Source organism: Elephas maximus, chromosome 3 (assembly GCF_024166365.1).
Source record: "Elephas maximus indicus isolate mEleMax1 chromosome 3, mEleMax1 primary haplotype, whole genome shotgun sequence".
Classification (NCBI taxonomy): Eukaryota; Metazoa; Chordata; class Mammalia; order Proboscidea; family Elephantidae; genus Elephas; species Elephas maximus.
Window position 1 is genome coordinate 20,979,681 of NC_064821.1, and position 23,918 is coordinate 21,003,598.

At 38.8% G+C, this 23,918-nt stretch overlaps 1 protein-coding gene across 1 annotated transcript; it reads right to left on the minus strand.

The window, feature by feature from the left end:
* Positions 1–22,456: 22,456 nt before the first annotated feature.
* Positions 22,457–23,191, minus strand: LOC126071021 (olfactory receptor 7G1-like; the record flags this gene model as incomplete). Its single annotated transcript, XM_049875331.1, has 1 exon — positions 22,457–23,191. A coding segment is annotated over one exon (735 nt), but the record flags the coding sequence as incomplete, so codon positions are not given.
* Between the last annotated feature and the right edge of the window lie 727 nt (positions 23,192–23,918).

Consider the following 23,918-nt stretch of genomic DNA (forward strand, 5'->3'; position numbering starts at 1 on the left):
GTTAAACATAGAATTACCATACGACTCAGAAATCCTACTCTCATTGTCTTAGTCATTCAGTGCCACTATAACAGAAATATCACAAGTGGGTGGCTTTAATAAAGTGATTTTTATTCTCTCACAGTCTAGTAGACTACAAGTCCAAATTTAGGGCATCAGCTCCAGGGGGAGGATTTCTCACTCTGTCGGCTCTGGAAGAAAGTCCTTCTTATCAATATTCCCCTGGACTAGGAGCTTCTCTGTGCAGGAACCTCAGGTCCAAAGTACACACTCTGCTCCCAGCACTGCTTTCTTGGTGGTACGAGGTCCCTCAACCCTCTGCTTGCTTCCCTTTCCTTTTATCTCTTGTAAGATATAAGGTAGTGCAGGCCACACTCCAGGGAAACTCCCTTTACATTTGATCAGGAATGTGACCTGAGCAAGTGTTTTACTTCCACCCTAATCCTCTTTAACCACACGCAGAGATTATGATTTATAACACATAGGAAAATCACAAAATGAAGGACAACCACACAATATTGGGAATCATGGCCTAACCAAGTTGCCACGTATTTTTGGGGGACACAATTCAATACATGACTTGTAGGCAACAACTCAGACAGTTCCTTTACATCAGTATTGATTGTAGCATTATTTACAATAGCCAAACAGTATAAACAACCCAAGTGCTCATCAACACATGAATGGATAAATAAAATGTGATTTCTCTTTTGGATAATAAAAAACATTAGGAAATGGATAGTGGTGACATTTATACAACTAAATGAACGTAATAATTGTTTCTGAATTGTACACTTAAATTTGGTTTCAATGGCAAATGTTTTGTTAAATATATTTTCCCATGATAAAATTACCAAAAAAAAAAAAAGGCATTAACGGAATAGTACAATGATGAGAAATGTGCTGAAGTGATGGTCCCTTGGCTCAGGTGCTCAGCCAATGAACCTGGGTAGGGTTGTTCAGTAGGGTGGTCACAGGAGGATTCTTTGTAGTCTTTGTGGCCTTTGAGTGTTCAATATCCAAAATCCGTAATTAGTAAGAGTTTTTGCTGTAATTACAATCTTAGAGCACTGCAAATCCCTAAGGAGCAAGGCTCAGAGAAGGAAAACTATTGTGCTGGCTGATGCCCACACCCTGAGGCCAGGATTATGCCATCCCCTACACTCTAATTCTCTCTGCTCACTCTCCTTTCAGGCCCTTTGCACACATGGACAAGCTCCCTTCTTTCTGCAGGTGCATTCAAAGTCATCCCTATCCTAAAACATTGTCAGGAAGACTGACACCATGTTTGGGTTGAAAAAATAGTTTATATTAACATTATACATATTGGAAACCCTGGTGGAGTAGTGGCTAAGTGCTATGGCTGCTAACCAAAGGGTTGGCAGTTCGAATCCACCAGGCGCTCCTTGGAAACTCTATGGGGCAGTTCTACTCCGTCCTATAAGGTTGCTAGGAGTTGGAATCGACTCGACGGCACTGGGGTTGGGGTATATATATATATGTTGTTGTTGTTGTTAGGTGCTGTTGTGTCATTTCCCATTCATAGCAACCCTATGAACCACAGAACGAAACTGTTGCAGCCACTGTGTCAATCTATCTCGTTGAGGGTCTTCCTCTTTTTCACCGACCCTCTACTTTACCAAGCATGATGTCCTTCTCCAGGGACTGATCCCTCCTAACAACATGTCCAAAGTATGTAAGATGCAGTCTTGCCATCCTTACTTCTAAGGAGCATTCTGGTTGTACTTCTCCCAAAACAGATTTCTTCGTTCTTTTGACAGTCCATGGTATATTCAGTATTCTTCACCATCACCACAATTGAAAAGCATCAGTACTTCGGTCTTCCTTATTCATTGTCCAGCTTTCACAGGCATATGATGCAATTGAAAATACCATGGCTTGGGTCAGGCACACCTTAGTCTTCAAGGTGACATCTTTGCTCTTCAACACTTTAAAGAGGTCCTTTGCAGCAGATGTGCCCAATGCATAGCATAAGTGGCATAGCTTCCAGCATCACAGCAACACACAAGCCCCAACAGTATGATAAACTGACAGACATGTGGGGGTATATATACATGGAAACACTGGTGGTGTAGCCGTTAAGAGCTACAGCTGCTAACCAAAAGGTTGGCAGTTCGAATCCAACAGGCACCTCTTGGAAACTGTATGGAGCAGTTCTACTCTATCCTATAGCATAGCTGTGAGTCAGAATCAACTCAACAGCAATGGGTTTGGCTTTTTTTTTAATATATATATACACATATATATCTTCTGTATAAATACAAATGATAATATAGTAAATGCGCCCTCAAAGTACTGATTTTGAAGGCTAATTTTTATGTATGGCTCATTGAATGTTGCTGTCATTTCTACATATTATATTCAGCACTGCATAATATAGTCTTTGTGATCTAAACGAACATGTAACAGCCATTTTATGCTGTTTTTAGAATTTTGGTACGAACTTTTCCTAATTTCAAAATTCTAGCTTAAATATACTTTTTTTTTTTTTGCATTGCAGATCATAGGTTGAAATTATGGCTTTTTGTTATCAATATTGTAGTAAATTAAAAATTATCAGGAAAATAGTGAAGCTGTGATAGTTTTGCAGTACTCAGTGATGTTGGGCCTTGTTTGTTATGACAACAAAGATATTTTTAGCTGACTATTATGTTACAATAATTAAAACATGTAATATGCATTCAGAGATAGATAAAATGGCTCTATTGACCTTAAGAGAGAGCCCACATAAGGACCAATATAAATGGCCACTTTATTTGCTACTGAATTGGATTGACGGATTATTTTAATAAAAGGTATTACAACATAAAAATGAATTTGAATTCTTGCCTCACATCAAAAGCAAGAATAAATTCTAGGTAAGTTCAAGCTTCAAATATAAAAGACAAAACTATAGATTGAGGTAACTAGCAGTTTCACAAACAAGACCTACTGAGCACAATTCACTAAGGAAAGCTCTGAGAAATACAACTATATTAAAACTAAGAACATATATTCATCCAAAAATACTATAAAGGATATGCAAAAAACCAACCATGCACCTAAAAAATAAATTAGCACTGCATATTACTGACAAAGATTAATATCTTGGTTATATAAAGAACTGATATGAATTAAGAAGAAATGGATAAAGAGCTCAATAGAAGTACCAGAGAGGAAGTTTCCACAAGAGGAAAAAGAAATGGATGGTAAATATGTGAGAAGATGCTTGACTTCATTAATAATAAAAGAAATGCCAATAAATGAAATAATTTTTACACCCTCTAAATTTTCAGAATAAATGAAAATGTGTTAGTGATTATTTGGATCACCAGAACTTCTCACGAATGTTTAAAATGTTTCATCCACTTAGACAAATTCTTCGGAAGTTGTCAAAGGAGAGTAAGTACTCTACTGCACCCAAAAATTTCACCTCAGGTATAAAACTGACTCATTTTCACCAGGAGACAGGCATGGAATGTTCAAACAGATTTTTTCATAATAGCAGAACAGTAGCTACCAAAATTTCCATCAACATAAAAAATCAGGTGTATTTTGTAATTTCACCATACATAACATAAATACATACAGAATTTAAACAAATTAGTTACTATTACACCCAGCAACATGATTGAATTTCAAAAGCACAATCAGGACACAACTTTTATATATTAATGTTCCACTATTAACAAGTTTAAAAAGGTACAAATTTATAAGTTGAATAGGGATACACACAGTGGTGATAAAACAATGACCTTTAATCCCATTGCCAGTTACATAGAACAAATATGATCAAATACTAGCAATTTAACAGGTGTATTAGTTTTATACGGCTGCTATATTAGAGTGGAAACCCTAGTGGTGTAGCGGTTAAGTGCTATGGCTGCTAACCAAAACGTCAGCAGTTCGAATTCACCAGAAGCTCCTTGGAAACTCTATGTGGCAGTTCTACTCTGTCCTATAGGGTTGCTGTGAGTTAGAATCGAATCAATGGTAATTTTTTTTTTTAATAACAAACTACCACAAAGTGGGTGGCTTAAAGTGAGAAAAATCTTTTGTCTCAACGTTCTGGAGGCTCAAAGTCTGAACTAAGGTTGTCAGCAGGGCTATGTTGTTTCTGAAGGTTCTAAGGGAAGATCCTTTTTCAGCTCTCCCAGTTTCTAGTATTCCTGAAGGGAAAAAGAAACTGACGGAGAACAGAGACTAAGGAGAGGTACAAACAGAGGTCCCATGTCAACTAAAACAGCACGGATTCAGCATCTTGGATGCCTGTTGGGATTGGCAGACAGGGAGTACCAGAAAGCAGCTTCACAGAGCTTCCAGCAGAAGACAAAACAACCAGTAGCCAGCAATACACCCTTCCTCGCCCCTCACCCTTCTTCCTGCTGCTTGGCCCCTGATGCTTCCCAGCAGGCCCAGTTTGCTAGGCTGGCTGGAAGGCGCTGGCTCCCTGCCACTTGGATTCACCCCGCCCACATAGGCTGGCTCCTTCCGTGCCATTTTGTTGTTGCTTGTGTTGCTTTTTTTTTTTTGGCTTCTTTTTGTTCTGTCCCTGCCTGTCACCTCCTCCCCCTCCTTTCTCTCAAACACTTGGTTCTGTGTGCCATCTTTCCTTCTTCCTGACAGGCTGTAAAGCGCCACTTGGCTGGGGAACTGCTTCCCCCATCCGTGCTGCAATGCTGGTGGGATCTCTGGGTACTTCTTCTTTTTTTTTTTGCAGTCTTTATTTTCTTTTTGTTTTTGCAGCTTGGGAGCCCCTTCCCAGGTCTGTGATGTCATGCTGGTGGGATCCCTGGAGGCTTTTCTTTCTTTTTTTCTTTTTCCTGTTTGTTTTTCTTCAGTTATCAGTTTCTTATCTCTTTCTACTTACCTTCTTTTCCTGTTTCCTGAATTTCTGGTGCTGTGTGCCATCTCCATCCCTTCTAGCCAGGCTGTACTGCATGGCTTTGGAGCCACTGCCTCAGTCTGCATACCCACGTCACTGGGATCCTTGGGGGCCTTTTTAAAAAAACTTATTTATTTTTTCTCTTTTCCTGTTTGTTTTTCTTGGTTTCTCATCTCTCCACTCCAATGGCTAGTTCTCTGAGCACTTTTTTGCTTTTTGGCTCCCGTTTCTCTCTCCTCTACCTCTTCTTTCTCATACTCGTCTTAGCTTCACACATCAAAACCTCCCTTTTCCTTTCTGCTTAGCTACACTAGGCAATGAACATCACAGTCCTAAGCAGCACAGGCACAGCCTACCAGAACCTGCCCTGCACTGACCCCCAACCTGCCCTGTTGGCCCTAGTACATGCCATAAACAACCCATCCCAGCCCCTCCCCTTCAGCTGGATCTGCCTTGCTGTGCCATAGCTGAGTGACCAGCGCTGCCCATTGGATGACAGGGTGAAAAGTATCGAGCCCACAGATGAGCAAACAACAAAGAACACACAGCCTGCCTGCTCAGATATAACCAAATAAAATAAAAAAGCAGGATGAAATAAACAAATCTACAATCAATAAACAAAGAAAATAATGAATGTCCTGAAGACAGCAGGCAATATCAAAACATATATAAAAAAAGGACAGGATGGTTCCAGTAGGATTCCAAAATAAAACACGAAATGACTTTCCAGTAGAAGAAAAGGCACTGGAACTACCTAATATAGGGAATCCAAATCTCTAATATTCAGAGCTATCCAGGAATTGAAGCAAAAAGCAGATGAAAATGAGGAAAAAATAGACAAATCCACAGAAAATACAGACAAAAAATGGAAGAATTCATGAAAATAATACAGGAACAAAATGTCAAAATAAATTCACAACTAGAAATCATAAAAAAACAACAATTAGAAATCCAAAAGATAAACAATAAGATCTCAGAAATGGACAGTGTCATGGAAGGTCTGGGGATCAGATTTCAAACAATGGAAGAAAAGTTCAGTGAAATTGAAGACAAATACTTGGGTATTACTTTGGGGAAAAAAATTAGAAAAAAAGAACAAAGAAAAATTAAGAAATCCTGAGAATTTTGTGTGATACAATCAAAAGCAAAAATTTTACTCGTGATCGGAGTTCCAGAACAGGGGGAGAAAATGAAAAACACACAGACAATCACTGAAGAGTTGCTGACAGAAAACTTTCCTAATATCACGAATGATGAAAAAGTGACCGTCCAAGAAGCTCAACGAACCCCATATAGGATAGACCCCAAAAGAAAAACACCAATTCATGTATCATAATCATATTCATTAAAACCAAAGAAAAAGAAAGAATCCTGAGAGAAACTCGAGAAAAACAAAAGTCACATATGAGGGGGAAACAATGCGACTAAATTCTGATTACTCAGCAGAAACCATGCAGGCAAGAAGGAGATGGGATAACATATATAAAACCTTGAATGAAAAAAAACTGCCAACCAAGAATAATATACCCTGCAAAACTCTCATTCCAATATGATGGTAAAACTAGAACATTTCAAGATAAACAGAAAGTAAGGGAATATGTAAATCCAAACTGAGCTTACAAGAATTACTGAAGGGAGTCCTTCAGTTTGAGAATAAACAATATCATACCATAGCCTGAATCTAGGATGCAATATCACACCAGCCAGATACCAACCTAGGAATGAACTCTCAAGGACGATTCAAAACCAAAAAATTTAAACAGGGAACAAGAGAAGTTAATCTGTCAATGACTACAACATCAGAACAACAAAAGAGGGCATAAACAGAGAAGGTTCACAATTTTCTAATGCAGAGGAAGACATGATGATACCAAGTAATAACAGACTGATTAAAACCTAGGAAGATAAGGGTAAATTTCAAGGTAAACATAAAGAAAGTTAACAAACCAACTCATCAAAATAAAGAAGAAAAACACAAAGTCTCAGGAAAAACAAATCTATAAAAAAAGAGAAAATTGACAAACAAAGGGAATTCGGCACAGGACAGTAAGAGAAACAAAGAAAATGTCTGCACCACAAAAACAAACAAAGAAAAAACACTACAAAATGACAGCAATAAAGTCACACCTATCAATAATTACACTGAATGAAAGTGGTCTAAATGCACCCATAAAGAGACAGAGAGTGACAGAATGGATAGAAAAGGATCCATAAATATGACGTCTAGAAGGGCACACCTTAGGAAAAAAATGTAAATTTATTAAAAATCAAAGTATGGAAAAAATGTATCAAGCAAACGGCCACCAAAACAGAGCAGGAGTGGCAATACTAATCTCAGATAAAAGGCTTTAAAACAAAGTCCACCATAAAAGGCAAAGAAGGGCACTATATAATGATGAAAGGGATGATCCATCATGAACACATAACCATAATAAATATCTATGCACCCAATGATATAAAACAAACTCTAACAGCACTGAAAAGAGAAAGTCACAGTTCCACAATAATGGTAGGACTTCAGTACTACACTCTCAGTAAAGGACAGAACATCTAGAAAGAAACTCAGTAAAGATACAGAAGATCTAAAGGCCACAATCAGTCAACTTGACCTCATAGACATATACAGAACACTCCACCCAACAGCTGCAAAGTACACAATCTTTTCCAACACATGTGGAATGTTCTCCAGAATAGACCACATCTTAGGCCACAGAGCAACCCTCAACAAAATCCAAAACACTGAGATAATACAAAGTCTCTTCTCTGGCTACAATATCATCAAAGTAGAAATTAACAACAGGAAGAGCAAGGGAAAAAAAAAATTGATTAAATGGAAACTGAATAACAACCTGCTTAAAAACCACTGGGTAATAGAAGAAATCAGAGATGGAATCAAAAAATTACTAGAATCAAATAAGAATGACAACACATCATTCCAAAACGTTTGGGACACAGCAAAGGCAGTGCTCAGAGGTCATTTAGCAATAGATGCACACATCAAAAAAAGAAGGGATTAAATCAAAACAGTAACTACACAACTTGAACAAATTGAAAGAGATCACCAAAAGAATGCTACAGCCACCAGAAGAAAGGAATAATAAAGATCAAGCAGAAATAAATGCAATAGAGAAAAGACAAGCAATAGAAAGAATCAACAAAACCAAAAGTTGGTTTTTTGAAAGGATCAACAAAATCGACAAACCACCGACCAAACTGACAAAAGAGAAACAAGAAAGAGCACAAATAATCCAAAAAAGAAATGAAATGGGGGACATTACAACAGACTCAACTGAAATAAAAAAGATCATAACAGTACTATGAAAAACTATATTGAACAAATTTGAAAACCTAGAGAAATGGACAAACTTCTAGGAACACACTACCTACCCAAAGTAACACAAAATGAAGTTGAAAATCTGAACAAACCCACAACAAGAGATGAAATTGAAAAGGTAATAAAAAAAAAAAAAACTCCCAACAACAACAACAACAAAAAACCCTGGCCCAGATGGTTGCACTGGAGAATTCTACCAAACATTCAGAGAAGGGCTTGCACCAGTACTCAAACTATTTCAGAACATAGAAAAGGAAGGGATACTTCCAAATTCATTCTTTGAAGCCAGCATAACCCTGATACCTAAACCAGGCAAAGAAACCACAAAAAAAGAAAACTACAGACCAGTATCTCTCAAGAATACAGACGCAAAAATTCTCAACAAAATTCTAGCTAATAGAATTCAGCATTATATCAAAAACAAACAAACAAACAAAAAAACACACCACTACCAAGTAGGATTCATACCAGGTATGCAAGGATAGTTCAACATTAGAAAATCCATCATCATAATCCACCACATAAATAAAGGAAAAAAATCACATGATCATCTCAATTGATGCAGAAAAGGCATTCAACAAATTCCAACACCCATTCCTGATTAAAAATTCTTAGTAAAATAGGCATAGAAGGGAAATTCCTCAACATAATAAAGGGCATCCATACAAAACCAACAGCCAACATCATTCTTAATGGAGAGAGGCTGAAAACATCCCCCTTGAGAACAGGAAAAAGACAAAAAAAAAAAAAAAAAAATTTTTTTTTTGTCGGTTGCCCTTTATCACAACTCCTATTTAACATTGTCCTGGAAGTTCTAGCTAGAGCAATAAGGCAAGAAAAAGAAGTACAGTGCATCCAAACTGGTAATGAAGAAGTTAAACTGTCCCTATTTGCAGATGATATGATACATAGAAAACCCAAAAGACTGCAAGAGAAAACTACAAGAGCTAATAGAAAGATCTGGCAGGGTAGCAGGATACAAGTTAAACATAAAAAAAATCAGCCGAATTCCTATACATAAACAAAGAGAATAATGAAAAGGAAATCAGAAAAATAATACCATTTATAATAGCCCCTAAAAAAAAAAAACAAAAACTTAGGAATAAACCTACCCAGGGAAGACTTATGCAAAGAAAACTTCAAAACACTACTGCCAGAAACCAAAAGAGATCTACATAAATGCAAAAGCATACCATGCTCATGGATAGGTAGATTCAACATTGTGAAGATGACAATTATACCCAAAGTGATTTATAAATACAATGTAATCCTTATCCAAATACCAACAGCTTTCTTTAAAGAGATTGAAAAACTAATGACTAGCTTTATATGGAAAGAGAAGAAGCCCTGGATAAGTAAAACACTATTGAAGAAGATGAATAAAGTAGGAAGACTCAAACCACCTGACCTCAGAACCTACTACACGGCTACGGTAATCAAAACAGCCTTGGTAGTGGTACAATGACAGATACATTGATCAATGGAACAGAATTGAGAACCCAGATGCGAATCCATCCAGTTACTGTCACCTGATCTTTGACAAGTGCCCAAAGTCCATCAAATGGGGAAAAGACACTCTTTTTAATAAATGGTGCTAGTAAAACTGGACGTCCATCTGCAAAAACTTGCAACAGGACCCACACCCCACACTATACACAAGAACATTCAAAATGGATCAAAGACCTAAATATAAAACAAAAAACTATAGACGTCATAGAAGAAAAAATAGAATCAACACTAGAGACCCTGATACATGACACTGACATGATACAAACCGTAACTAACAACACAGGAACTCCAGAAGATAAGCTAGATAACTGGGATCTTCTAAAAACTAAACACTTATGCTCATCAAAAGACTTCACAAAAAGTGTAAAAACAGCACCTACATAGTTTTTTATGGAGTGTAATAGCCAAAAAAATTTTGGCTATTACAAATCTGACAAAGGTCTAATCTCTAAAATCAACAGGAAAATTCAACACCTCTACAACCAAAAGACAAATAATCCAATTAAAAAGTGGGCTAAGGAAATGAACAGACAATTCAGTAAAGAAGACATTCTAGCAGCTAAGAGACACATGAAGAAACTCTTGAGAATACTAGCCATTATTGTTATTCTTAGGCGCCATGTAGTCGGTTTCAACATCCTGTGTCATCTTCACAATCATTGTTATGCTTAAGCCCATTGTTGCAGCCACTGTATCAATCCGTCTCACTAAAGGCCTTCCCCTTTTCGCTGACCTTTTACTTTACCAAGCATGATGTCCTTCTCCAGGGATTGATCCATCCTGACAACATGTCTAAAGTATGTGAGACTTATTCTAGCTATCCTTGGTTCTAAGGAGCATTCTGATTGTACTTCTTCCAAGACAGATTTCTTCATTCTTTCGGCAGTCCATGGTGTGGTCAATATTCTTCTCCAACACCACAACCCGAAGGCACCAATTCTTCTTTGGTCTTCCTTACTCATTGTCCAGCTTTTGCATGCATATGATATGGTTGAAAATACCATGGCATGGGTCAGGCGCACCTTAGTCTTCAAGGTGATGTCTTTGCTTTTCAGCACTTCACAGAGGTCCTTGCAGCAGATTTGGCCAATGCAATGTGTCTTTTGATTTCTTGACTGCTGCTTCCATGGGTGTGGATTGTGGATCCAAGTAAAATGAAATTCTTGACAATCTCAATCTTTTCTCTGTTTATCATGATGTTGCTTATTGGTCCAGTTACGAGGATTTTTGTTTTCTTTATGTCCATACTGAAGGCTGTGGTCTTTGATCTTGATCAGTAAGTACTTCAAGTCCTCTTCACTTTCAGCAAGCAAGGTTGTGTCATCTGCATAACGCAGGTTGTTAATAAGTCTTCCTCCAATCCTGATGCTCTGTTCTTCTTCATATAGTCCAGCTTCTTGGATTATTTGCTCAGTATACAGGTTGAATAAGTACGGTGAAATGATACAACCCTGAAGAACACATTTCCTGACTTTTAACCATGCAGCATCCCCTTGTTCTATTCGAATGATTGCCTCTTGATCTATGTACAGGCTCCTCATGAGCACGATTAAGTGTTCTGGAATTCTCATTCTTCACAATGTTATCCATAATTTGTTATGATCCACACAGTCAAATGCCCTAGCATAGTCAATGAAACACAGGTAAACATCTTTCGGGTATTCTTTGCTTTCAGTCAGGATCCATCAACATCAGCAGTGATATCCCTGGTCTGCATCCTCTTCTGAATTCATCTTGAATTTCTGGCAGTTCCCTGTTGATATGCTGCTGTGCTGCTTTTCAATGATCTTCAGCAAAATTTTACTTGCGTGTGATATTAGAGATATTGTTAAATAATTTCTGCATTAGGTGGGGTCACTTTTCTGGGGAATAGGCATAAATATAGATCTCTTCCAGTGGTTGACCACGTAGCTGTCTTCCAAATTTCTTGGCATAGATGAGTGAGTACTTCAGCGCCGCATCTGTTTTTTGAAACATCTCAATTGGTATTCTGTGAATTCCTGGAGCCTTGTTTTGTGTCAGTGTCTTCAGTGTAGCTTGGACTTCTTCCTTCAGTACCATTGGTTCCTGCTCATATAGTACCTCCTGAAATGGTTGAATGTGCATTCCTTCCATCTTCTTTTTGTGCTTCCTGAGTCATTTAATATTTTCCCCATAGAATCCTTCAGTACTGCAACTCAAGACTTGAATTGTTTCTTCAGTTCTTTCAGTTTGAGAAATGCAGAGCATGTTCTTGCCTTTTGGTTGTCTATATCCAAGTCTTTGCTCATGTCATTATAATACCTTACTTTGTCTTCTTGAGCTGCCCTTTGAAATCTTCTGTTCAACTCTTTTATTTCATCATTTCTTCCTTTTGCTTAGCTACTCGACATTCAAGAGCAAGTTTCAGAGCCTCTTCTGACATCCATTTTGGTCTTTTCTTTCTTTCTTGTCTTTTTAATTACCTCTTGCTTTCTTCTTGGATGATGTCCCTGATGTCATTCCATATCTCACCTGGTCTTCGGTCATTAGTGTTCAACACATCAAATCTATTATTGAGAAGGCCTCTAAATTCAGATGGCTTATAGTCGAGGTCATACTTTGGCTCTCCTGGACTCGTTCTAATTTTCTTCAGTTTTAACTTGAAATTGCATATGAGCAATTGATGATCTGTTCCACAGTCAGCCCCTGGCATTGTTCTGACTGATGATATTGAGCTTTTCAATCATCTCTTTCCACATACGTAGTCAATTTGATTCCTACGTATTCCATCTGGCGAGGTCCATGTGTAAAATTGCCATTTATATTGTTGAAAAAAGGTATTTGCAATGAAGAAGGCATTTGTCTTACAAAATTCTATCATGCCATCTCTGGCATTGTTTCTTTCACCAAAGCTGTATTTTCCAACCACTGATCCTTCTTTGTTAACAACTTTCGAATTCCAATCTCCATTAATTATCAAAGCATCCGGACTGCATGTTCAATCAATTTCAGACTGCAGAATTTGGTAAAAATCTTCAATTTATTCATCTTTGAAGTTAGTGGTTGGTGTGTAAATTTGAATAATACTCGTCATATTAACTCGTCTTCCTTGTAGGTGTATGGATATTTTCCTGTCACTGAGAGCCTTGTACTTCAGGATATATCTTGAAATATCCTTTTTGACGATGAACGCAATTCCATTCCTCTTCAAGTGGTCATTCCTGGCATAGTAGACCATATGATTGTCTGATTCCAAATGGCCAATACTAGTCCATTACAGCTCAGTAGTGCCTAGCATATCAATGTTTATGGGTCCCATTTCATTTTTGATGACTTCCAATTTTCCTAGATTAATACTTTGTACATTCAAGACTCTGATTATTAATGGATGTTTGCAGCTGTTTCCTTTCATTTTGAGTCTTGCCACATCAGCAAATGAAGGTCCTGAAAACTTGACTCCATCCATGTCATTAAAGCCGACTCTGCTTTGAGGAGGCAGCTCTAGCCTAGTTGTATTTTTAGTGCCTTCCAACCTGATTTGCTCATCTTCTGGCACTATATCAAATAATGTTATGCTGCTATTCATAAGGTTTTCAGTGGCTAAATCTTTTCAGACATAGACTTCCAGGTCTTCCTTCCTAGTCTGATTAGTATGGAAGCTCAGCTGAAACCTGTCTGCCACGGGTGACCCTGCTGGCATGTGAATATCTGTGGGATAGCTTCCAGAACCACACAAACACACCAGCCCCCAAGTATAACAAACTGACAGAGAGGCGGGGACACTAGAAATTAGAGAAATGCAAATCAAAACCACAATGAGATACCACCTCACCCCGAAATTACTGGCATGAATCAAAAAACAGAAAATAAATGTTGGAGAGGTTGCAGGGAGATTGGAACTCTTATGCACTGCTGGTGGAAATGCAAATTGTACAACCATTTTGGTAAAGGATATGGCACTTCCTTAGAAACCTAGGAATAAAAATACCATATGATCCAGCAATGCTACTCCTAGGAATATATCCTAGAGAAATAGGAGTAGTCGCACAAATAGACATATGAATAGCCATGTTCATTGCAGCACTGTTCACAATAGCAAAAAGATGGAAACAACCTCAATGCCCATCAACAGATGAATGGATAAACAAACTATGTTATATAATATGCAATGATAAAGAACAATGATGAATCTGCAAATCATCTCACAACATGGATGAATCTGGAAGGCATCATGCCGAGTAAAATAAGTCAATCACAAATGGCCAAATATTTGTGTGAAGCCACTACTATAAAAATTCATGAAAAGGTTTACACACACACACAAAGACAATCTTTGATGACTATGAGGGAAGGGATGGGTGAGGATGGAAAAACACTAAATGGACAATAGATAAGTGATAACTTTGGTGAAGGGTAAGACAGTACACAATACTGGGGTAGCCAGCACAGCTTGTACAAGGCAAGGTCATGGAAACAAGGTCCATAGACACATCCAAACTCCCTGAGGGACCAAATTGCTGAGTTGAGGGCTGTGGGGACCATGGTTTCAGGAAATGTCTAGCTCAATTGACATAACAGTTTATAAAGACAATGTTCTACATTCTACTTTAGTGAGTAGTGTCTGGAATCTTAAAAGCCTGTGAGCTGCCATCTAAGATACTCCACTGGTCTCACCCCTATGGGAGAAAGGGAGAATGAAGAAAACTAAAGACACAAGGGAAAGATTAGTCCAAAAGACTGATGGATCACAACTACCACAGCTTCCACCAGACTGAGTTCAGTACAACTAGGTGATGCCTGGCTATCACCACTGACTGCTCTGACAGGAATCACAATAGAGGGTCCTGGACAGAGCTAGAGAAAAATGGAGAGCAAAATTCCAACTCACACACACACACACACACACAAAAACACCAAGCTTACTGGCCTGACAGAGACTGGAGAAACCTCGAGAGTATGGCCTCGGGACACCCTTTTAGCTTAGTTATGAAGTCACTCCTGAAGTTCACCCTTCATCCAAAGATTAGATAGGCCCATAAAACAAAATGAGACTGAAGGGGCACAGCAGCCCAGGGGTAAGGACTAGAAGGCAGGAGGGGACAGGACAGGTGGTAATACGGAACCCAAGGTCAAGAAAAGAGAATGTTGACTTGTCATGGTTTTGTTAACCAACATCAAAAACAGTAAGTGTACTAACTATTTAATGAGAAGGTAGTTTGTTCGGTTAGCCTTCATTTAACGAAGAAACAAAAAAAAGAAAAATTAAAGTCAGGCTTCTCAGACTTCACCATGCCTCAAAACCTCACAAAGTGCTTTTTAGAATGCATTTCTTTTGAGGAAACCCTGGTGGAGTAGTGGTTAAGTGCTATGGCTGCTAACCAAAAGGTCAGCAGTTTGAACCCACCAGGCAGTCCTGGAAAACTCTATGGGGCAGCTCTACCCCATCCTGTAGGGTCCCTATGAGTCAGAATCGACTCAATGACAACGGCTTTGGTTTTTTGTTGTTGTTGTTATCTTTTGGGTATCTCCCCAGAGATCCAAGTCACTAGTTCTGAGGTGAGTTATGGAAACGAACCACCAGTATGAATAAAGGCCTTAGGTGACTTATCTTTACAGGTGCTCTGGGGACATAAATGGAGGCAGTTCTGCATGAGAAGACACCTGGTGTGCCAGGATAGAGGCCATCTTCCCAGTGTGATGACCACCATTAGTGATGACCAGAACAGAAGGCTTTCCAGAAACTCTACTGATGGTCCTACAAGACCTACACGGTTGTCACCCCCACACCACGGAGATGATTCTGACTGCATGTCCTGCTTTTGTTTTTACTTGTGGAAAGATGACCTCCCTAGTCCTGCCAACTTTGCTTTTCTCCCATCGTGTTTCATACTGAACACATCTTCCTCAAAATAAAGTCCATTTCCACAGGTAAATTTTTACCCTAATAAATTCACATTAAAAATTATATATAAGAATTGTTACAGTGCAGTCTTCCCCTTAAAACCTCACTGACTCAATTCACTTTACTTAATCATATTTCCCTGTGTGAATACGACCAGAAATTACAAAGAAAAAAAATGTAAGATAAATTGAATAAGGGGAAAAGTGAACAAACAAACAAAAAACCCATATACCCTCTGTTATGAATTGAATCATGTCCCCCACAAATATGTCTTGAAAATCCTAACCTCCATGCCTGTGGTTGGAGCCCTGGTGGTACAGTGGTTAGGAGCTCTGCTGCTAACCAAAAGATCAGCATTTCATATCCACCAGCCGTTCCTCGGAAACCTTATGGAGCAGTTCTACCCTGTCCTATGGCATCTCTATTAGTCAGAATTGACTCAAAGGCATTGGGTTCTGATTGTGGTTATAGTCCCTTTTGGGAATGGATTGTCTTTGTTATGCTAATGAGGCAGGATTAGTGTAGGGAATATTTTGAGTCGATCTCTTTTGAAATATGAAGGAGATTAAACGAGCAAGTAGAGCAGAGATTGGGAAAGATTGATGCCAATCCACGTGGAGATCTCCAAGAAACCAGGAAACAAGCGGAAAAGACAAGGATGTTGATACAGAGCTGACAGAGAGAGAAAGCTCTCCCTTACAGCCGGCATCTGAATTCAGACTTCTAGCCTCCTAAATTTTGAGAAAATAATTTGTTTGTTAAAACCATCCACTTGTGGTATTTCTGTTATAGCAGCACTAGATAACTAAGACAAACTCTTTTTTTTTTTCCAAGCAATGTATTGTACACAGCAAATAGTTTTCCTTCCAACAGTTTATACACAAATTGTTCTGTGACCCTGGTTGCTGTCCCCACAGTGGGTCAGCATTCCCCTTATTTCTACCTTGCTTCCCTGTTTCTATTCCTCCAGTTTCCCTGCCTCTCCTTGCCTTCTTATCTTTGCTTTTGGGCAAATGTTGCCCATTTGGTCTCTTACAGTTGATTATTTCAAGAAACACTTTCCTCATGAATGTTATTGTTCATTTTATAGGCCAATCTATTGTTTGACTTAAAGGTGACCTCTGGGAGTGACTTCAGTTGCAGATTAAAAGGATGACTTAGGGCAATTATCACAAGGGTTCCTCCAGTCTCTATCAGTCCAGTAAGTCTGATCTTTTTTCATGAATTTGAGTTTTGTTCTATATTTTTCTCCCATTCTATCTGGGAAGTTCTATTGTGTCCAGACAGACACCTTCTTATCAGTAAATCAGTGAAAAGGAATCAGACAAATAAGGTGACTGAAAGATTACCAACCTTGCCTACTGATTATATTACTAAGACTAGTAAAAGCTGGTGATACATATTATGACAAATGTAAACCAATAAAACTGCTGAAACAAGTGGTAGAAATACAGGAAAGCAAAGAATTACAAGTTTTACAAATGATGACAAGATATAGAACACAATGCCCCTAGTTAAATTTTATTGTATATTATGCACCAAACATTGTATTCAGTACTTGTAGTGGTTAGCGGGGTTGACTTCTCCACAGAAAATATACTCAAGTAGTCAGTCTAAGGCTCTCATAGTAATTATTTTTCACAATACCAGAAATTTCATTAGGAAGGAACATATGAACCTATTATCTGTGATGAAATGGGATGAGTATTTTCTGTATGACTCCATGAATTAAAAAATTCTGTTGCCATCAAATCAATTCTGACTCATAGTGACCCTCTATTAGCAAAAACACCACTCATCTGTCAGTTTCTCATACTGTGGTTGACTTCTGTGTTCCTTTGATGCTGGAAGCTATGCCATTCGTATTTCAAATAGCAGCAGGGTCACTCATGGTGAACAAATTTAGGGGAGCTTCCAGACAAAAACAGACTAGGAAAAAGGACCTGGTTATCTACTTATGAAAAAATTGGCAAATGAAAACCTTATGAATAGCAGTGGAACATTGTCTGATATAGTGCCAGAAGCTGAACCCCTCAGGTTCAAAGACACTCAAAATATGACTAGGGAAGAGTTGCCTCCTCAAATTAGAGTCAATCTTAAAAGACTCAAATTTTCAGGACCTTCATTTGCTCATGTGGCACAACCCAAAATGAGAAGAAATATCTGCAAACATCCATTAATAATCAGAACTTGGAATACATGATGGATGAACATAGGAAAATTGGAAGTAATCAAAAAAGAAATGCATAAAGATCGATATCCTAGGCATTATTGTTGTTGTTAGGTGCCCTCGAGTTGGTTCTGGCTCATAGTAACCCCATGTACAACAGTAAGAAACACTGACTGGTCCTGTACCATCCTCACAATCATTGTTATGCTGGAGCCCATTGCTTAGCCACTGTGTCAATCCATCAGGTTGCTGACCCTATACTTCACCAAGCATGATGTACTTATCCAGGGACTGATCACTCCTGATAACACATCCAAAGTATGTGAGACATAGTCATTGCATCCCTGCTTCTAAGGGGCATTCTGGCTGTACTTCTTCCAAAACAGACTTGTTTGTTCTTTTGGTAGTCCATGGTATATGCAATATTCTTCACCAACACCGTAGTTCAATGTCATCAATTCTTGTCTCCTTCATTCATTGAACAGCTTTCGAACAAATATGAGGTGAATGAAAACACCATGGCTTAGGTCAGGTATTCCTTAGTGTTCAAGGTGACATCTTTGCTTTCCAATAATTCAAAGAGGTATTTTGCAGCCAATTTGCCTAATGCAATGCATCATTATTTCTTGACTGCTGCTTCCATGGGTGTTGACTTTGGATCCAAGTAAAATGAAATCCTTGACAACTTCAATCTTTTCTCCCTTTATCATGATGTTGCTTATTGATCCAGTAGTGAGGATTTTTGTTTTCTTTATGTTGAGGTGTAATCCATACTAAAAGCTGTGGTCACTAGCTCACTAGGTATTAGTGAGCTAAAATGGACTGATATTGGCCATTTTGAATAGGGCTTTCATATGATACACCATACTGGGAATGACAAAATGACAAAGAATGGTGTTGTATTCTTAAAAAAAAAAAATTCAAGATCTATTTTGAAGTACAATGCTGTCAGTGACAGGATAATATCCATAAATGCACAAGGGAGATCAGTTAATACAACTCTTATTCATGTTTACACACCAACCATTAATCCCAAAGATGAAGAAATTGAAGATCTTTACCAACTTCTGTAGTCTAAAGTTGATCAAACACGCAATAAAGATGCATTGACTATTAATGGTGATTGGAATGCAAAAGTTGGAAACAAAGAGGAAAGATTGGTAGCTGGAAAGTATGCCTTGGTGATAGAAACAATGCCAGAGATCATATGATAGAATTTTGCAAGACCAATGACTTATTCACTGCAAATGCCTTTTTTCAACAACATAAATGGCTACCATACACATGGACATCACCAGATGAAATACACAGGATTCAAATCGACTACATCTGTGGAAAGAGAAGATGGAAAAGCTCAACATCATCAGTCAGAACAAGGCCAGGGGCTGACTGTGGAATAGACCATCAGTTGTCCATAACAAGATCAAGTTGAAGGTGTAGAAAATTAGAGCAAGTCCATGAGAGGCAAAATACAGTCTTCAGTATATCCCACCTGAATTTAGAGACCATCTCAAAAACAGATTTGACACATTGAACACTTATGACCAAAGACCAGACAAATTGTGGAATGTCATCAAGGATATCACACATGAAGAAAACAAAAGGACATTAAAAAGACAAGAAAAAAAGAAAAGACCAAAATGGATGTCAGAAGAGACTCTGAAACTTGTTTCCGAAGTTAGAGCAGCTAAACGAAATGGAAGAAATGATGAAGTAAAAGAGCTGAACAGAAGATTTCAAAGGGGGCGTTGAGAAGATAAAGTAAACTACTATAATGAAAGGTGTAAAGATTTGGAGTTAGAAAACCAAAAACAATTTCTCAGCATATCTCGGCATTTCTCAAGCTGAAAAAACCGAAGAAAAAATTCAATTTTAAGGATTTTTTTTTTTTATAGTCAAAATATTGAAGGTCCCAGGAAACATTAAAAGAAGATAGAAAGGATACACGCAGTCACTGTACCAAAAAGAATTGCTTGACATTCATACATTTCAGGAGGTACCATATCCTAAAGAACAATTGGCCTTGAAGGGAAAAGCCCAAGGTACACTGAAGGAATTGGAGACAAACAAGGCTCCAGGAGTTGACAGAATACCAGTTGAGATGTTTCAACAAAGGGGTGCAGTGGTGAAGGTGCTCACTTGTCTATGCCAAGAAATTTGGAAGACAGCTACCTGACCAACTGACTGGAAGAGATCCATATTTGTGCCCATTCCAAAGAAAGATGATCCAACAGAATGTGGAAATTACCAAACAATATCATTAATATCACCCGCTAGTAAAATTTTGCTGAAGATAATTCAAAATCAGTTGCAGTAATACCTCCACAGGGAACTATCAGCAGTTCAAGCCCCATTCAGAAGTGGTCATGCAACAAGGGATCTCATTGCTGATGTCAGATGGATCTTGGCTGAAAGTATAGAATGCCAGGAAGATGTTTACCTTTGTTTTATTGACCATGCAAAGGAATTCAATTGCGTGGATCATAACAAATTAAGGATAACATTGAGAAGAATGGGATTTCCAGAACACTTAATGGTGCTCATGTGGACAGAATCTGTAAATAATCCAAAAGGCAGTCATTCAAACAGAACAATGGCATGCTGTGTGGTTTAAAATCAGGAAAGATGTGGATCAAGGCTGTACTCTTTCACCATACTTATTCAATCTGTATGCTAAGCAAATAATCCAGGAAGCTGGACTATATCAAGAAGAATGTGACATCAGGAGTGGTGGAAAACTCAACCTGCAACATACAGATGACACAACCTTGCTTGCTGAAAGCAAAAAGGACTTGAAGCACTGATGAAGTTCAAAGACCACAGCCTTCAGTATGGATTACATGTCAACATAAAGAAAACAAACTCCTCACAACTGGACCAATAAGAAACATCATGATAAACAGAGGAAGGATGGGATTTGCCAAGGATTTCGTTCTAGCTGGATCCACAATCAATGCCCATGGAAGCAGCAATCAGGAAATCTCCTGCAAAAGACCTCTTTAAAGTGTTAAAAAACAACGATGTCACTTTGTGGGTCCAGGTGCTCCAGACCCCAGCCATGGCATTTTCAATCTCCTCATATGCATGCAAAAGCTGGAAAATGAATAAGGAAGACCAAGGAAGAGTTGATGCCTTTGATTTATGGTGCTGGGGAAGAATAGTGGATATACTGTGGACTGCCAGAAGAATAAACAAATCTGTGTTGGAAGAAGCACACTCAGAATGCCCCCTAGAAGGAAGTACAAAGAGACTTTGTCTGATGTGCTTTGGACATGTTATCAGGAGTAACCAGTCACTGGAGAAGGACATCATGCTTGGCAAAGTAGGCAGTGAGTAAAAGAGAGGAAGACCCTCAATAAGATGGATTGACACAGTAGGTTTAAAGATGGCTGAACCATAGCAAAGATTGTGAGAACAGTGCAAGACTGGACAGTGTTTCATTCTGTTGTATATAGGATTGATTTGAGCCGGAACCTACTCGAAAGCACCTAAAAATGACAATTAACAACAGGTTCAGGGAGAAACAGTGACCTTGTGTGATTGAGCATTATAACTGGATATGATGCCTAAGTCTGTGGCAGCCATTCCTGGCCATGAGGGTAACCATTCCTAGGATGAAGGTACCTTGTTGAAGCCACCTCATGGAAGAGTAAAAAAATTCTTTTGTTTTTTTTTTTTGCATTCTCTATCTCTGAAGTTCTTGTAATGAAAGTTAACTCTATTGTTTATGTATTTTAGAGTCAAGGTTCATATTTTCTTATTAGAAGCAAAGCCTTCTAATAAGATTCAATTATCACAGTCATCTGAAGCCACTGAGACAATCCAAATATGCCAATTTTATACATTTTGTAGGGGGAAATTGTGGTTCAGTGGTAGCATTCTCACCTTCCATCGAGAGACCCAGTTTCAATTTTTGGTCAATAAACCTCATGTGTCACCACAACCTGTCTGTCCGTGGAGCATTGAGCATTGTTATGATGCTGACTAGGTTTCAGTGGATCTTCCACATTAAGGTTAACTAGGAAGAAAGCCCTGGCTATCTTCTCCCAAAGAAATCAGCCAGTGAGACCCTGTGGATCACAATGATTCTACCCATTATGGATGGGGTTGCCATGAGTCAAGTGCCAAGGTGATGGCAGCTAGCAACAACACCCAGTACAAAAATAAATGATTAAACTGAGTATGGTGGATGCTAACGTTACCCGGACACACAGGTTTTACCAACGACATGTCATACTAATATCTAAATTTGGGCATAAAGGGTCAGCTCTCTGGTCTCGCAGTGGGATTAAGCCTGATTTCCATTCACATGACTCAATCCATGGCATCAGGCGGAAGCTAGTCTCTAGCTTTTCCCACAGCCTTGTCTGCATCCTTTCCCTACCCTTCTACCGTCTCCTGCTTTCTTTATTCTGAGACTGTGCCACAGAAATAAATCAACCCTGCCTCAGGCTCCACTTCTATGGAACTTGCCCAAAGAGACTCAGCTTAGAGAATTAAAATAATTTGTCAAACAACACAGAGCTACACAAAGAATAAAGGCAAATTTCAAACCTAAGTTGAAATGCACTTAGCCATTATGTTGTGTTGTCATTTTAAAAGAACGTGGTAATGGGAGAGTCAGGCATTCTGCCTCACATGTATTCTTTTCCCTTTGATGCCATCTAGAAATCCAAGCTGAAAGTGGTAAGATAATCACTGAAAAGCAGTTATGCTCCTGAAAATTTTTCTCAAAGCCCCCTTCACATCCCTGTTTCTCAGGCTATAGACAAAGGGGTTCATCATGGGAGTGGCCACAGTGTACATCACTGAAGCTACTGCAGTCTTCCTGGAAGAGTGTGTAAATGCAGCACTAACATACGTGCCTAAGCCTGTCCCATAAAACAAGGAAAAAACTGAGAGGTGAGACCCACAGGTAGAAAAAGCTTTATACTTTCCACCTGCTGATGGCATTCTCAAAATGGAGGAAGCAATTTGTATATAAGAGAAAATGATCCCAGAGAGAGGAACACCACATAATATGGTAGCCGCAAAATATGAGAAGATGTTATTGAGGAGGGCATCAGAACAGGCAACCTCAATGACCTGAAGAACTTCACAAAAAAAGTAAGGAATTTCCGGATCTGGGCCGAAGGACAGTTGCAACACCATCAGACCGTGGAACAAGGCATTCATGATCCTAATGAACAAGGAAAGTAGAAACAGCAGGCCACAGAGGCGAATGTTCATGATGACTGTGCATGTCAGTGGGTGACAAATTGCCACATAGCGGTCATAGGCCATTACTCCCAGGAGAAAATTTTCCAAAGCACCAAAAATCAGGACAAAGCAGAGCTGGGTGAGGCAGCCTGCATAAGTGATGCTCTGATTCTGTGTTTGGAGGTTCGCCAGCATCTTTGGGATCGTGGCTGTGCTGAAACAGATGTCAGTGAAGGACAGATTGGCAAGAAAGAAATACATGGGGGTGTGGAGGTAGGAGTCAAAGGTGACAGCCAGGACAATGAGTAGGTTTCCCAGGACAGTGATCACATACATGGACAAGAACAGGCTAAAGAGGAGGGGCTGCAGTTCTAGATCCTCTATCAGTGCCAGGAGAAGGAATTTTGAAATATGTTTTATTTCTGGGTTCCATATTGTTGATGAATGATGGAAAAGATATGATAAGACAGTAAAATGCATGGTTCCTGGAACAGCAGACGCTGCATCACCAGAGGCAAAAATCATCTTGGGAAAGAACAAAAGGAAGAAAGAGGAAAACAAATGGGATGTCTTCATTATGTATACTTTGTTACTTCAAAAATAAACAGATGTTGATACAGCAGAGAATTCTAGAAAGGGGCAAAATTGCATCCATGGTTTTTGTTCTGTTTTTGCACAATCTGCTGGCATGATCTTTTATATATTAGGTAATTTTACAAAAACAAACAGATAGGGAAGTAGCCTAATGTGTCTGTCTGGGCCTCCAACTCCTTCATCATAGTTCAGAGGCAGACAACAGAGTTAATATGAAAGTGTGTTAAGAACCGGAGATGGAAGGGTAAAGTGAAGCAGTCCCCTTCCCCACAAGAATGTAGGTAAATGTCAGACAATTCTGTTATAGTCATCCTGTTTGCTCAGGAAGAACAGGGCCCCTGCCCTTACAGAGAGAAGGAGGCTA